The 14,581-nt window shown below is 40.4% G+C and overlaps 1 protein-coding gene across 1 annotated transcript; it reads left to right on the forward strand.

The window, feature by feature from the left end:
• The first annotated feature begins 8,144 nt into the window (after positions 1-8,144).
• On the forward strand, positions 8,145-14,031 carry LOC110526492 (DENN domain-containing protein 10). The gene is made up of 10 exons (XM_090236880.1): positions 8,145-9,566; positions 9,799-9,956; positions 10,697-10,893; positions 10,987-11,066; positions 11,175-11,323; positions 11,499-11,610; positions 12,330-12,430; positions 12,877-12,984; positions 13,174-13,268; positions 13,442-14,031. The coding sequence occupies exons 2-10, from the start codon at positions 9,911-9,913 to the stop codon at positions 13,607-13,609; spliced, it is 1,056 nt and encodes a 351-aa protein (XP_090093006.1). The 5' UTR covers positions 8,145-9,566; positions 9,799-9,910; the 3' UTR covers positions 13,610-14,031.
• The last annotated feature ends 550 nt before the right edge of the window (positions 14,032-14,581 follow it).

A 14,581-nucleotide genomic window follows, 5' to 3' on the forward strand; every position in this document is an offset into this window, starting at 1 on the left:
TACCACAACCCCTCGGGCCCTATTGCTTAATTATAAACATTGGAGGTGCCTTATTGCGACTTTAAAAAACTGTTAGGCTATTTTCTGGCAATTGTGCCTTTTATTATATGCCCAATGTTAAGTCTACAAACAGTTATAAATGGCCCATTTGACTTGTCGTTTCAATAGGCATCGACTACAGACAAAATTCTGGGTGTATGGTTGTAATTCAACTTTGCCATGGTTTGCTGAGATAGATGCAGGTAGCCTATAGCCCCAGATAGGCCTACATCTTATTTCAGATAGTCTACAGTAGTCTAAGCAAAATGTAAACAAGATGTAAAATGAAAGATTTAGCAGCTTGCTGAATTCAAATGGACTCTTTTGTTCAACATGAATAGTTTGGCGATTTCTAATGCATTCTAACAACTGATCTGAAATAGCGATGGCTTTGATAACTTCCAATTTAATTAACTAAACATGTCCGTTAATAATTGCATAATAACACAAGGCTACAACAACAATACACTGAAGTTATAGGCTATTTATTAAATCCGTTTGCCAACTCCAAGTAGACTACACAAGTGGCAAAAAATTGATTTGCAATGACTCCAGTGATAGTCATTTAAACATATTTATTGTATCAAATGGTAGCTTACAATGGCATGTAAAATCGGCAGCAACAGGTCACAGTGAAATAAATATATATATTTTTTTAAAGAGAAATGCGAAGACTGCCACGGGTCACTTAAGAGGTAAATAAAATGAAATGAAATGCTCGACCAATACATTCTCACCCGTGACATCGTTTTCTAAGTATGCTATTACAGGATAATCACTAACATGGCAACCTTGCTCGTGAGCGGCCTACATCAGTAACGACATAAGTTCCCGTATGTACACGAAGCGCTTTTCATAGCTAGACAGGCAGTAAGTAGCAAAGTAAATAATTAAATATATAGTACCAGTCAAGAGTTTGGACACACCTACTCATTCAAGGGTTTTTCTTTATTTGTACTATTTTCTACATTGTATAATTATATATTATTTTTCACCTTTATTTAACCAGGCAGGCCAGTTGAGAACCAGTTCTCATTTGCAACTGCTACCTGGCCAAGGTAAAGCAAAGCAGTGCAACACAAACAACAGCACATGGAATAAACAAGCGTACAGTCAATAACACAATAGAAAAAAAACATTAAAAAGTCTATATACAGTGTGTGCAAATGGCGTGAGGAGGTAAGGCAATAAATAGGCCATAGTAGCGAAGTAATTACAATTTATCAAATTAACACTGGAGTGATAGATGTGCAGATGATGATGTGCAAGTTAAAATACTGGTGTACAAAAGAGCAGAAAAGTAAATCATAGTGAAGACAAATAGTGAAGAATAATAGTGAAGACCTCAAAACTATGAAATAACACATATGGAATCAAATAAAATCATTGTATTGGTCACATACACATGGTTAGAAGATGTTATTGTGAGTGTAGCGAAATGCTTGTGGTTCTAGTTCCGACAGTGCAGTAATATCTAACAGTAATCTAACAATTCCACAACAGCTACCTAATACACACAAATCTAAGTAAAGGAATGAAATAAGAATATATACACATAAATATATGGATGAGCGATGACAGAGCGGGCATAGGCAAGATGCAATAGATGGTATAATATACAGTATATACATGTGAGATGAGTAATGTAAGATATGTAAACATGATTAAATTGGCATTATTTAAAGTGTCTAGTGATCCATTTATTAGTGGCCAATGATTTCAAGTCTGTATGTAGGCTGCAGCCTCTCTGTGTTAGTGATGGCTGTTTAAGTCTGATGGCCTTGAGATAGAAGCTGTTTTTCAGTCTCTCGGTCCCAGCTTTGATGCACCTGTACTGACCTCGCATTCTGGATGGTAGTGGGGTGAACAGGCAGTGGCTCGGGTGGTTGTTGTCCTTGATTATATTTTTGGCCTTCCTGTGACATCGGGTGCTGTAGGTGTTCTGGAGGGCAGGTAGTATGCCCCCGGTGATACGTTGTGCAGACCGCACCATCCTCTAGAGAGCCTTGCGGTTGTGGGCGGTGCAGTTGCCGTACCAGGCGGTGATACAGCCCGACAGGATGCTCTCAATTGTGCATCTTTAAACGTTTGAGGGTTTTAGGTGACAAGCCAAATTTCTTTAGCCACTTGAGGTTGAAGAGGCGCTGTTGCGCCTTCTTCACAACACTGTCTGTGTGGGTAGACCATTTCATTTTGTCCGTGATGTGTACGCCAAAGAACTTAAAAACTTTCCACAGTCTCCACTGCTGTCCCGTCGATAGGGGGGTGCTCCCTCTGCTGTTTCCTGAAATCCACGATCATCCCCTTTGTTTTGTTGTAGTAACCAAGATTCTTCAAAACAGCCACCCTGTGCCTTGATGACAGCTTTGCACACTTCTGGAATTCTCTCAGCCAGCTTCATGAGGTAGTCACCTGGAATACATTTCAATGAACAGGTGTGCCTTGTTAATTTGTGGAATTGATTTCCTTCTTAATGGGGTGGAACCAATCAGTTGTGTTGTTACAAGGTAGTGGTGGTATACAGAAGATGGTCTTTTACCAAATAGGGCTATGTCCATATTATGACAAGAACTGCTCAAATGAGAAAAGAAATACGACATGAAGGTCAATCCGGGATATTTCAAGAACTTTTAACGTTTCTTCAAGTGCAGTCACAAAAACCATCAAGTGCTATGATGAAACTGGCTCTCATGAGATGCGCCACAGGAAAGGAAGACCCAGAGTTTCCTCTGCTGCAGAGGATAAGTTCATTAGACTTAACTGTTTCTCAGAATGCAGCCCAAATAAATGCTTCACAGAGTTCAATAACAGACACATCTCAACATCAACTGTTCAGAGGAGACTGTGTGAATTGCTGCAAAGAAACCACTAGCAAAGGACACCAATAATAAGAAGAGACTTGATTGGGCCAAGAAACACAAGAAATGGACATTAGACTGGTGGAAATATGTCCTTTGGTCTGATTGAGTCCAAATTTGAGATTTTTGGTTCCAACAGAGGTGTTTTTATGAGATGCAGAATAAGTGAACGGATGATCTCCGCATGTGTGGTTCCCACCGTGATGCATGGAGGAGGAGGTGTGATGGTGTGGGGGTGCTTTGCTGGTGACACTGTCAGTGATTTATTTCGAATTCAAGGCACACTTAACCAACATTGCTACCACAGCGATACGCCAATCCTTCTGGGACTATCATTTGTTTTTCAGCAGGACAATGCCACAAAACACATCTCCAGGCTGTGTAGGGGCTATTTGACCAAAAAGAAGAGTGATGGAGTACTGCATCAAGTGACCTGGCCTCCACAATCACCCAACCTCAACCCAATTGAGATGGTTTGGGATGAGTTGGACAGCAGAACGAAGGAAAAGCAGCCAACAAGTGCTCAGCATATGTGGGAACTCCTTCAAAACTGATGAAGCTGGTTGATAGAGTGCCAAGAATAGCTACTTTGAAGAAAAGAAAATATAAAATATATTTTGGGGTTTCTACATTATTCCTTATGTGCTATTTCATAGTTTTGATATCTTCACTATTATTCTAAAATTTAGAAAAAATTTAAAATAAAAACCCTAGAATGAGTGGGTATGTCCAAACTTTTGACTGGTACTGTATGTACAGTTGAAGTCGGAAGTTTACATACACCTTAGCTAAATACATTTAAACTCAGTTTTTCACAATTTCTGACATTTAATCATAGTACAATATCACAGTCTTAGGTCAGTTAGGATCACCACTTTATTTTAAGAATGTGAAATCTAAGAATAATAGTAAAAGAGGGATTTATTTCAGCTTTTATTTAATTCATCACATTCCTAGTGGGTCAGAAGTTTACATACACTCTATTAGTATTTGGTAGCATTGCCTTTAAATTGTTTAACTTGGGTCAAACGTTTTGGGTTATAATTCCACATGCTTCCCACAATAAGAAGGGTGAATTTTGACCCATTCCTCCTGACAGAGTTGGTGTAACTGAGTCAGGTTGTAGGCCTCCTTTCTCACACACGCTTTTTCAGTTCTGCCCACACATTTTCTATAGGATTGAGGTCATGGCTTTGTGATGGCCACTCCAATACCTTGACTTTGTTGTTCTTAAGCCATTTTGTCACAACTTTGGAAGTATGCTTGGGGTCATTCTCCATTTGGAAGACCCATTTTCAACCAAGCTTTCACTTCCTGAGGACATTTCTCCAAAAACTATGATCTTTGTCCCCATGTGCAGTTGCAAACCATAGTCCAGCTTTTTTATTGAGGTTTCAGAGCAGTGGCTTCTTCCTTGCTGAGCGGCCTTTCTGGTTGTGTCGATATAGGACTCTTTTTACTGTGGATGTAGATACTTTTGTTCCGGTTTCCTCAAGCATCTTCACAAGGTCCTTTGCTGATGTTCTGGGATTGATTTGCACTTTTCGCACCACAGTACGTTCATCTCTAGGAGACAGAACACGTCTCCTTCCTGAGCGGTATGACGGCTGCTTCGTCCCATGTTGTTTATACTTGCGTACTATTGTTTGTACAGATGAACGTGGTACCTTTAGGCGTTTGGAAATTGCTCCAAAGGATGAACCAGACTTGTGGAGGTCTACAATTGTTTTTCTGAGGTCTTGGCTGATTTCTTTTGATTTTCCCATGATGTCAAGCAAAGAGGCACTGCGTTTGAAGGTAGTCCTTGAAATACATCCACAGGTACACCTCCAATTGACTCAAATTATGTAAATTAGCCTATCAGAAGCTTCTAAAGCCATGACATGGGGGGGGGGGGGGGGGGGGGTTCGTGACATTGCTGTAACTCTTTAATATATAGAAATATTTCACCTTTATTTAACCAGGTAGGCTAGTTGAGAACAAGTTCTCATTTACAACTGCAACCTGACCAAGAATAAAGCAAATCAGTTCGACACATACAAGAACACAGAGTTACACATGGAATAAACAAACTTACAGTCAATAATACAGTAGAAAAAGCCTATATACAGTGTGTGCAAATGAGGTAAGATAAGGTAGGTAAGGCAATAAATAGGCCACGGTGGCAAAGTAATTACAATATACCAATGAAACACTGGAGTGATTGATGTGCAGAAGATGAATGTGCAAGTAGAGATTCTGGGGTGCAAAGGAGCAAGATAAATAAATAAATACAGTATGGGGATGAGGTAGTTGGATGGGCTATTTACAGGTGGGCTATGTACAGGTGCAAGGATCTGTGAGCTGCTCTGACAACTGGTGCTTAGAAGTTAGAGAGGGAGATATGAGTCTCCAGCTTCAGTGATTTTTGCAGTTCGTTCCAGTCATTGGCAGCAGAGAACTGGAAGGAAAGGCAGCCAAAGGAATTGGCTTTGGGGGTGACTAGTGAGATATACCTGCTGGAGCACGTGCTATGGGTGGGTGCTGCTATGGTGACCAGTGAGCTGAGATAAGGCGGGGCTTTACCTAGCAGAGACTTGAAGATGACCTGGAGCCAGTGGGCTTGGCGTAGTGTACGAAGCGACGGCCAGCCAACAAGAGCATACAGATTGCAATGGTGGGTAGTATATGGGGCTTTGGTGACAAAACAGATGGCACTGTGATAGACTGCATCCAATTTGTTGAGTAGTGTTGGAGGCTATTTTATAGATGACATCGCCGAAGTCGAGTATCGGTAGGATGGTCAGTTTTACCTATGTTTGGCAGCATAGGTGAAGGATGCTTTGTTGCGATATAGGAAGCCAATTCTAGATTTAATTTTGGATTGGAGATGCTTAATGTGAGTCTGGAAGGAGAGTTTACAGTCTAACCAGACACCTAGGTATTTGTAGTTGTCCACGTCATCTAAGTCAGAGCCGTCCAGAGTAGTGATGCTGGACGGGCGAGGAGGTGCGGACAGTGATCGATTGAATAGCATGCATTAAGTTTTACTTGCGTTTAAGAGCAGTTGGAGGCCACGGAAGGAGAGTTGTATGGCATTGAAGCTCGTTTGGAGGTTAGTTAACACAGTGTCCAAAGAGGGGCCAGAAGTATACAGAATGGTGTCGTCTGCGTAGAGGTGGATCAGAGAATCACCAGCAGCAAGAACAACCTCATTGATGTATACAGAGAAGAGAGTCAGCCCGAGAATTGAACCCTGTGGCACACCCATAGAGACTGCCAGAGGTCCGGACAACAGGACCTCTGATTTGACACACTGAACTCTATCAGAGAAGTAGTTGGTAAACCAGGCGAGGCAATCATTTGAGAAACCAAGGCTGTCGAGTCTGCCAATAAGAATGTTGTGATTGACAGAGTCGAAAGCCTTGTCCAGGTCGATAAATACGGCTGCACAGTAATGTCTCTTATCGATGGCGGTTATGATGTCGTTTAGGACCTTGAGCGTGGCTGAGGTGCACCCATGACCAGCTCTGAAACCAGATTGCATTGCAGAGAAGGTACGGTGGGATTCGAAATGGTCAGTAATCTGTTTGTTAACTTGGCTTTCGAAGACCTTAGAAAGACAGGGTTGTCACACCCTGACCATAGTTTGCTTTGTATGTTTCTATGTTTTGGTTGGTCAGGGTGTGATCTGAGTGGGCATTCTATGTTGGATGTCTTGTTTGTCTATTTCTATGTCTGGCCTGATATGGTTCTCAATCAGAGGCAGGTGTTAGTCATTGTCTGATTGGGAACCATATTTAGGTAGCCTGGGTTTCACTGTGTGTTTGTGGGTGATTGTTCCTGTCTCTGTGTTTTGCACCAGATAGGGCTGGTTTTGGGTTTCCACATTTATTGTTTTGTAGTGTTCGTGTTTATCGTTTTTTCATTAAACATGAATCAATATAACCACGCTGCGTTTTGGTCCGCCTCTACTTCACCACAGGAAAACCATTACAAGGGTAGGATAGATTAAGGTCTGTAGCAGTTTGGGTCTAGAGTGTCACCCTCTTTGAAGAGGGGGATGACCGCGGCAGCTTTCCAATCTTTGGGAATCTCAGACAATACGAAAGAGAGATTGAACAGGCTAGTAATAGGGGTGGCAACAATTTTGGCAGATAATTTTAGAAAGAGAGGGTCCAGATTGTCTAGCCCGGCTGATTTGTATGGGTCCAGATTTTGCAGCTCTTTCAGAACATCAGCTATCTGGATTTGGGTGAAGGAGAAATGGTGGGGGCTTTGGCAAGTTGCTGTGGAGGGTGCCGGGTAGTTGATCGGGGTAGAGATAGCCAGGTGGAAAGCATGGCCAGTCATAGAGAAATGCTTATTGAAATTCTCAATTATAGTGGATATATCGGTGGTAACAGTGTTCCCTAGCCTCAGAGTAGTGAGCAGCTGGTGCTCTTATTCTCCATGGACTTTACAGTGTCCCAGAACTTTTGAGTTGGTACTACAGGATGCAAATTTCTGTTTGAAAAAGCTAGCCTTAGCTTTTCTAACTGCCTGTGTATATTGGTTCCTAACTTCCCTGAAAAGTTGCATTTAATGTGAAATTAAAATCAGACATTGTGTGAACACATCATAGTTGAATTAAATAAAATTTTAGATACATTTATTGGTGATACATTGATAATCATCTTGAGGATAAAAGGAATTACAGCTCCAATATTTACATTTTGGGGGGGGACCCAATCAAATCTACATAGAGAAGTTATGTTATAGATCTGTCATTCTCATTGAAAGCAAGTCTCAGAAGCAGTAGTTATGTGCTATGTGTGCAATTTCTATGCTTCACGTTCTTAAATTTAGTTTTTGAATTTTAAATTAGGCTTTGTACACCTGCTTCAAACAGCTGAAAATACTATATTTTTTCTCATGGAAAATATATATTTCACAGCGGTTTAGTTGGTATTAGGATTATTCACACTATACTTGCTTGTTTTGTCACATAAACTGAAATTAGGCAAACTATTAGAATTTTAGCAACCAGGAAATGGTGGAGCGACACCTGCATAATGCATAAAATTGCAGCATCATATTCCATAGCCACAAAGTCAACATAGGCTATATGTATATGAAAACCTAAGCATACAGTTAGCAGTGTGGTTAGGGCTAGGTTTAAAATACATTTTTCAGAAGATAAATTGTAGAAATATGCGTGGTTTATTACTTTGTGGCTATTGGTGCGTTGAAGACAACTTGGAGCTCGGAAAAATACGAGGTCAAATCATGACGTCAGTGATCTTCAGGTCTAGAAAGAGGCTCGAGTTGGATGACCGTTCAAAACCATTTTTCCCAGTTGGAGCTCGTTTTTTCAAGTTCCCAGTTGTCTCGAATGCACTAAAGTCGAATATTTGTTATTTTAATATTGTTTTGAACGCGGCATATGGAAGCGAGCGACAACGGTTTCATTAAGGTCACGTGGGTCGTCCTGGAGTACGAATGAAAAAATAAGCGTCATTAACGGGTCCAAGTCGCGCAGAAAGCTTCAAAATAGAGGTCTTCCGTTTACTTGAACACTCACAAATTGTACATTTGGCTGTATCAAGATGCCTTATTCTGTTTCATTGTTCCTACCCTCCTCTTTTCATGCTATTGTAGGTGTTAAGTCTTATTGTTGAGTGCTAGTGGTTACATTAAATACAGTAAATACATTAAATAAAACATGTAATCGGTACATGTAATTATTTTAATAAGGGGACATCGAAATGTGTATTAAAGAAATTGCTTTTGCAGTCTTCAATATACATGAGTTGACAACGAATGAATGATTGAAAGTTTAATATTGTTAATTTAAATTATCTGTAATAATAGTTTATTTTTCATTTCACTAGATGGCACTGTTCTCCATGTTGCTCATATCCAGGCAGGTCATGCATCTATGTCATTGCAGGTTTCCTAGAGGGGAAATAACAATAGGTCAAGTGAGTTAGATTTTCATTTTATTCACCTTTTAGTTTTGAATACAATAAAAATGCCAGGCCAAAAATAACACAAAACACGGAATAGATTTTGTTCATAAACCATGCAAGCGGCACAATCATGAAATAAACATTGGGATTAAGGTATTTGGTGAGGTTCAATGCTATCTGGGATTATTGGGACATCCTTACCCCAAACTCTAACCCCTACCCTTACCCTACCCCAACCCTTGTGTTAACCATTGCATATTTCAACTTCAATGGGATAGGGACTTCCCAAGGATCCCCGTCCAAAGTTATCCCTGGACGGGGCCAATGTGAAAATGTTCTCTTCAAAACATGTTTAAATCCTGTTCTGTTACGAGTTGACAGTAGTTAGAAAACCACTAATACTTCCAGCAACAGTGTTGGTATTGTTTTTTACAGGGCACTATAACGAAAAGCGTTATCATTAGGCTATAGTTAAGAATAATAATACAGTGAATCTATATTTGTTAATTTTCAAATGTTTGAAACTTTTAACTATACGTTTTGTGATTTTTAAATCAGAAAAACGTCCTGTAACAGTTTTTCGGGGGACTCTTATTTAGAACATTTTACGTATGATCACATGACCTCAAATGCGATTGGTTCACAATGCTTGTGTGTTTTGAAAGCATCAATGTTAGCTAATCATTTATACATTTTGTAGATTCGCTAAATCCAATCGCAGATCTGGACCAGACACACGGTACAGTAACTGTACTTTCATCAACTTTGTGTGTCCTATACTGTAGCTAGCTAGAAGCCTTAGACTATCATCAAACTGTGCATGGCTTCTCAAATCAAATGTTATCACTGTCGAACTACTTGTAGCTAATCATTCATTGTGGCTAATTTGTTGATTTCGGTATAGCCTCTAACCTGCTAGAGCTAATGAACATGTTTTACTCTTCTTTCGTGCTCATCCTATCTCCAAACAGTTAGGAACAGCTAGCTAGCTGTTCGTTTGGTGAAAGTACTTCCTTGCCCAAGACGAGCTGTTATGAGTCCCTAATTGTCAACTCCCACAGTACAACAGAATTGTGATGGGATATGGCGGCACCAGAAACTCAGCTCATGTTAAGCGTTGGGTTAATTGGTAAGGAAAGACATATCCTTCCCCTTTTCTAAGTATTTTTACCCTGCTTTTTTTGGTTGATTTGTGCCAAGTTTGCTCCTGTTCGGCTTTGACTGGCATCACATGATATCAACAAAGATTTGTTTAACTAACCCAAGATAGACCACAGCTTGTCGTTTCCAGGGAGCAAATTAATCATAGTGGGTAGAACCAAGCACGAGTTAGCGAGATCCTATTGGCGCGTTCTAGAGTATTTCCGTTAGGGAACGCCTACGCTGTGAACTGCGTGTATGCGATAACTCAATTCGTCTTTACTCTCCTTCTAAAGAACTACATTTGTAGAAACTTTGGCAAAGGGTGAAGTCTACAAAACTTAGTATGTTCTGTTCATAACAGATTCTAGTTTTGGGAACAGAACTGTATTGAGATCAAATGTTTAATTGATGAGAAGATTTGCAGAATTTCGGCCAAAATCCATCTCCTTCCAGTCTTCTCCCACTGCCCGCCAGTGGGCTTCCTCTCACTACCATATTTGGTAGTCAGTGGAAACTCCAACCGGATGCTTCACATTTATACATCCAGGGAAATATCTGTCTCATTGTTCTATCTGTGATATCAATGTGATGAAGTATTTTACCATCTTTGATTTTACTTCCGGTAAGCATGAGAACAGATTAATTTAGTTAAAGATCTGGTAATATTGATAATAATGAGTTGTGAAAACAATCTGACACGTTATTCTCATATTCTTCCCCACACAGAGAAAGATGTGAATGCAGACACCTTGTGGGTGTGGTGCTATCCCTCAGTCAGTGCTGAGCTCCGGGAGGTCCTGCTCAGTAAGTGCTGTCTCAGACAGGACAGCCGAGGCTTGCACACTTTTGTGTTTGGCCAGTTCCGCCGTACCTGGTACTACATATCCACTGTAGAGGTGCAGGAACCAACCGCTCTAAAGAAGGTACAGTTAGTTTTGAAATTCTCCATTCATTTAAATAATTTTAACCTGTAGGTCTAATGATAAATTATATTGCTCGTATTTCTCTCTTTTTAGGTGACACATTTTTCAATAGTTGTCACAACAAAGGACTTCAACCCTGAGAAGTATGCAGCATTCAGTCGAGTACTATGCAGGTACAGCATACTACGCTAATGCACCCCCATGGCTAAATGTCTGCTTATTTAATACTTCCCCAAAACATATTTCTTCATTCATTTCTTCATGTGTGTTTTATCATTCAGAATATACATCAAACATGGGAGCCCTGTGAAAATGATGGAGGGTTACATTGCAGTCCTCACCAAAGGCGTCTGCCAGAGTGACGAGAATGGCTCCTTTCTCATCAAGGACTACGATGTCAGGAAGGCCTACTTAGCAGGCTCAGTGAAAGGTTAGACATGTACAAATATAAAACACTTATTACAGTATAAGGACATGATTGTTCATACAAGGTGCTTGACACTGTCCAGTTTCCTTATTGGTATGCAAAGAAGCATTTCCTTGAAGAAGCTGATCCCATTCGATTACCAGGATTAGGTAGACTATCTTGTGATTTACTGTTTCAGATGTGGTGTCCCAGTTTGGGATGGAGACCATCATCCTGTACACAGCCCTTATGCTAAAGAAGAGGATCGTGGTCCATCACCCTCAGGTTGAAGCACTGTTGGAGTTCACGAGGTGACTAAGGCAATAGAGAAAATGCACGGAGGAAAAAATACGGGCGGCGATGTAACATGCGTTTCCCAAAACACCACCAGCGCGCAGAGATCGAGAGTTCGCTAAGTGATGTGATCGAAAGAAACCACTGCTTTCAGATCAGCTTTCTCCCATTCAAGTCTTACCTTAACATTAGGATTATTCCACAATACTGATGACAGATCAGCCCCTATGAGATATTATCACCTATGGCTACAAATATTGAGACGGCTTATTCTAATGCTTATCCTATATGCACGAAATTAAGATTTGACACATCGTTTGTGCACATGTAGGCAAAAATAACAGACAGTAGCATACAAATAGCTGAATTGAACTCAATTGAATTAACAAGAAATGTATTTTAAAATCATTGAAATATAGTATAGTGCCTATACTGTATTTATTTGAAGCATCTTATATCCTTCGCTTGTTTGTATCATCTGAGGCCGTTGTTAAATAGCAAGCCTTTTCAAGTGCAACTTTAGTAACGATGGTTTTGGTAAACGGCTCTGAGATTTAACAATAGTCCTACGAAAGTTCTAACGATAAAGATTGCCTTAAGATGATTTGGGGAAACTGGGCCCAGACCTTTGACTGTTCATGGACTTCATTGTTGAAGTGGATTACAATTTATGTTTTTGAGAGAACCAGACATCTTCATATCAAATGTATGATTTTATTGTATTTTTCCCTCCTAGAGCTCTTCCGGCTCTGACATGGCACAGGAAAGACTGGTCCATTTTGCACCCTTATGTCCACCTGACTGACAGTGAGCTCGAGAATCTCAGGACGTGCACTGGTGAGGATGTCTGGTTCATTAGATCCACATTAAAGCAAACTGATTCAGACCACAGGGTCGTGTTCATTAAACACCAAAGAGAAGAACATGGACTGTAACAGTCAGGGACTTCCTTGACCTGTCCAATAGAATGTTCATTTTCTCTTGCAAAATGTTTTCCTTTGCGTGTCTTAATGAACACAACCCAGATTCCCATTGTCTCCCAACAGTCAGTTCCACACACACACACACACACACACACACACACACACACACACATACACAGGAAGACTCATGCAATAATTGACTTGCAGTACATTTATTTACTTGTCTGTTGTTTTGAAAACATGTTCCTTGGAGATTCTCAACGTAGAGTTCTGTGAGTACCCCCATCTGCACTGTCCCTGAAAAGCCTTATGGTGAAGAAATTAATAGTTGATTCACCCATATGCTCACTGTCTCTGCAGGGTACGTCGCAGGATTTGTTGATCCAGAAGTGAGCAACAGATCGGACTTGTTTGACGTATATGTAAACCTCCCAGATAGTGAGATTACTATATCCCAGAGTGCCAAAGGTGGGTGTCTCAATTCTAATCTCCTTCTTATTACTGTAAAAGGCAGTCTGGCCAAAGTGAAGAATGCTCTGTATCTAAAAAATAAATAAATAACGGAATGTAGAGAAACCTTGCTACCTAGTCCTCCCTCAAGCATCCACCATTTCTTAAACAATATGATGTCTCTCCTATCTACTCTATACACCAAAGAGGCCATGTCTATGGGAAAGCTGCACAAAGACATTGGGCTCGTCATTGTCCAGTCTGCAGAGAATGCTGATAGAACAGACGGGCAGATTATCAAGGTGAGAGTTGAAAGTACACATGACATCCTTACCATTCATTCTTCAGTGATCAGAGGTGTGAGGTATGCATTTTCAAAGATGAACAGTGTTCATACAGTAAATATGTTATAATAAGTATCCCGGTATTTAGCACAATCACGAAAAAAGCTGTCTGTTTGCTATGATGTTTTCAGGACATTTCCATAAAGACGAGGGAGATCCTTGCTAACTTGGCGTCATTAGCCGAGGAATGTGAGAACTCTAAAATCACCCTGGAGACCTTAAAACAGCGCCACTTCCCGCCTGCTACAGAGAACTTCCTGTTTCACTTGGCAGCTGCTGAGCAGCTCCTCAAGATATGACCCTTGATCTCCTACATCATGTAACATGCCATGTGGTGTGAGGACACTGAATATTAGCATAGGCATTCATCTATGTAATTATACATACAGTGGCGTGTTAAGGAGAATGTGAAGAACTCAGGTGTTAGGTATTGCACACAATTGCATTCCTGACTCTTAACAATACTAACAGAGCCTACTTTTCACAATGTAACAGACAAATGAGATATACAGACATTGTCTTGTTTTGACAATAATACAATAACATTTACATAGCATTCCATAGTTCAGCAATTCAATAGTTAATCTTAAAACCGATAACAGATTAATTTGAGTTCTCAAGAACCTTGATTTAGCATGTTATATTTCAGAATTAAAGAAAGATCTATGTGAAATATTGTATACTGAACAAAAATATACAATAAATGTAACAATTTCAAAGATTTTATTGAGTTACAGTTCATTTCAGGAAATCAGTCAATTGAAATAAATTCATTAGGCCTTAATCTATGGATTTAATATGACTGGGAATGTTGTTGGTCAGAGATACCTTTAAAAAAAGGGTAGGGGCGTGGATCAGAAAACCAGTCAGTATCTGTTGTGACCACCATTTGCAGCACGACACATCTCCTTCGCATAGAGTTGATCAGGCTACTGGTCATGGCCTGTGGAATGCTGTGAAAGTTGCTGAATATTGGCGTGAACTGGAACACGCTGCTACACATGCCGATCCAGAGCCTCCCAAACATGCTCAACGGATGACATGTCTGGTGAGTATGGAGGCCATGGAAGAACTGAGACATTTTCAGTCTCCAGGAATTGTGTACAGATCCTTGCGTCATGGGGTCGTGCATTATCATGTTGATACATGAGGCGATGGCGGCGGACGAACGGCACGACAATGGGCGTCGGGATCTCATCACGGTATCTCTGCATTCAAATGACCATCGATAAAATTAAATTGTGTTCATTGTCCGTAGCTTATGCCTAGCC

The sequence above is a fragment of the Oncorhynchus mykiss genome, chromosome 1, assembly GCF_057628025.1.
Source record: "Oncorhynchus mykiss isolate SJ-2025 chromosome 1, ASM5762802v1, whole genome shotgun sequence".
Lineage (NCBI taxonomy): Eukaryota > Metazoa > Chordata > Actinopteri > Salmoniformes > Salmonidae > Oncorhynchus > Oncorhynchus mykiss.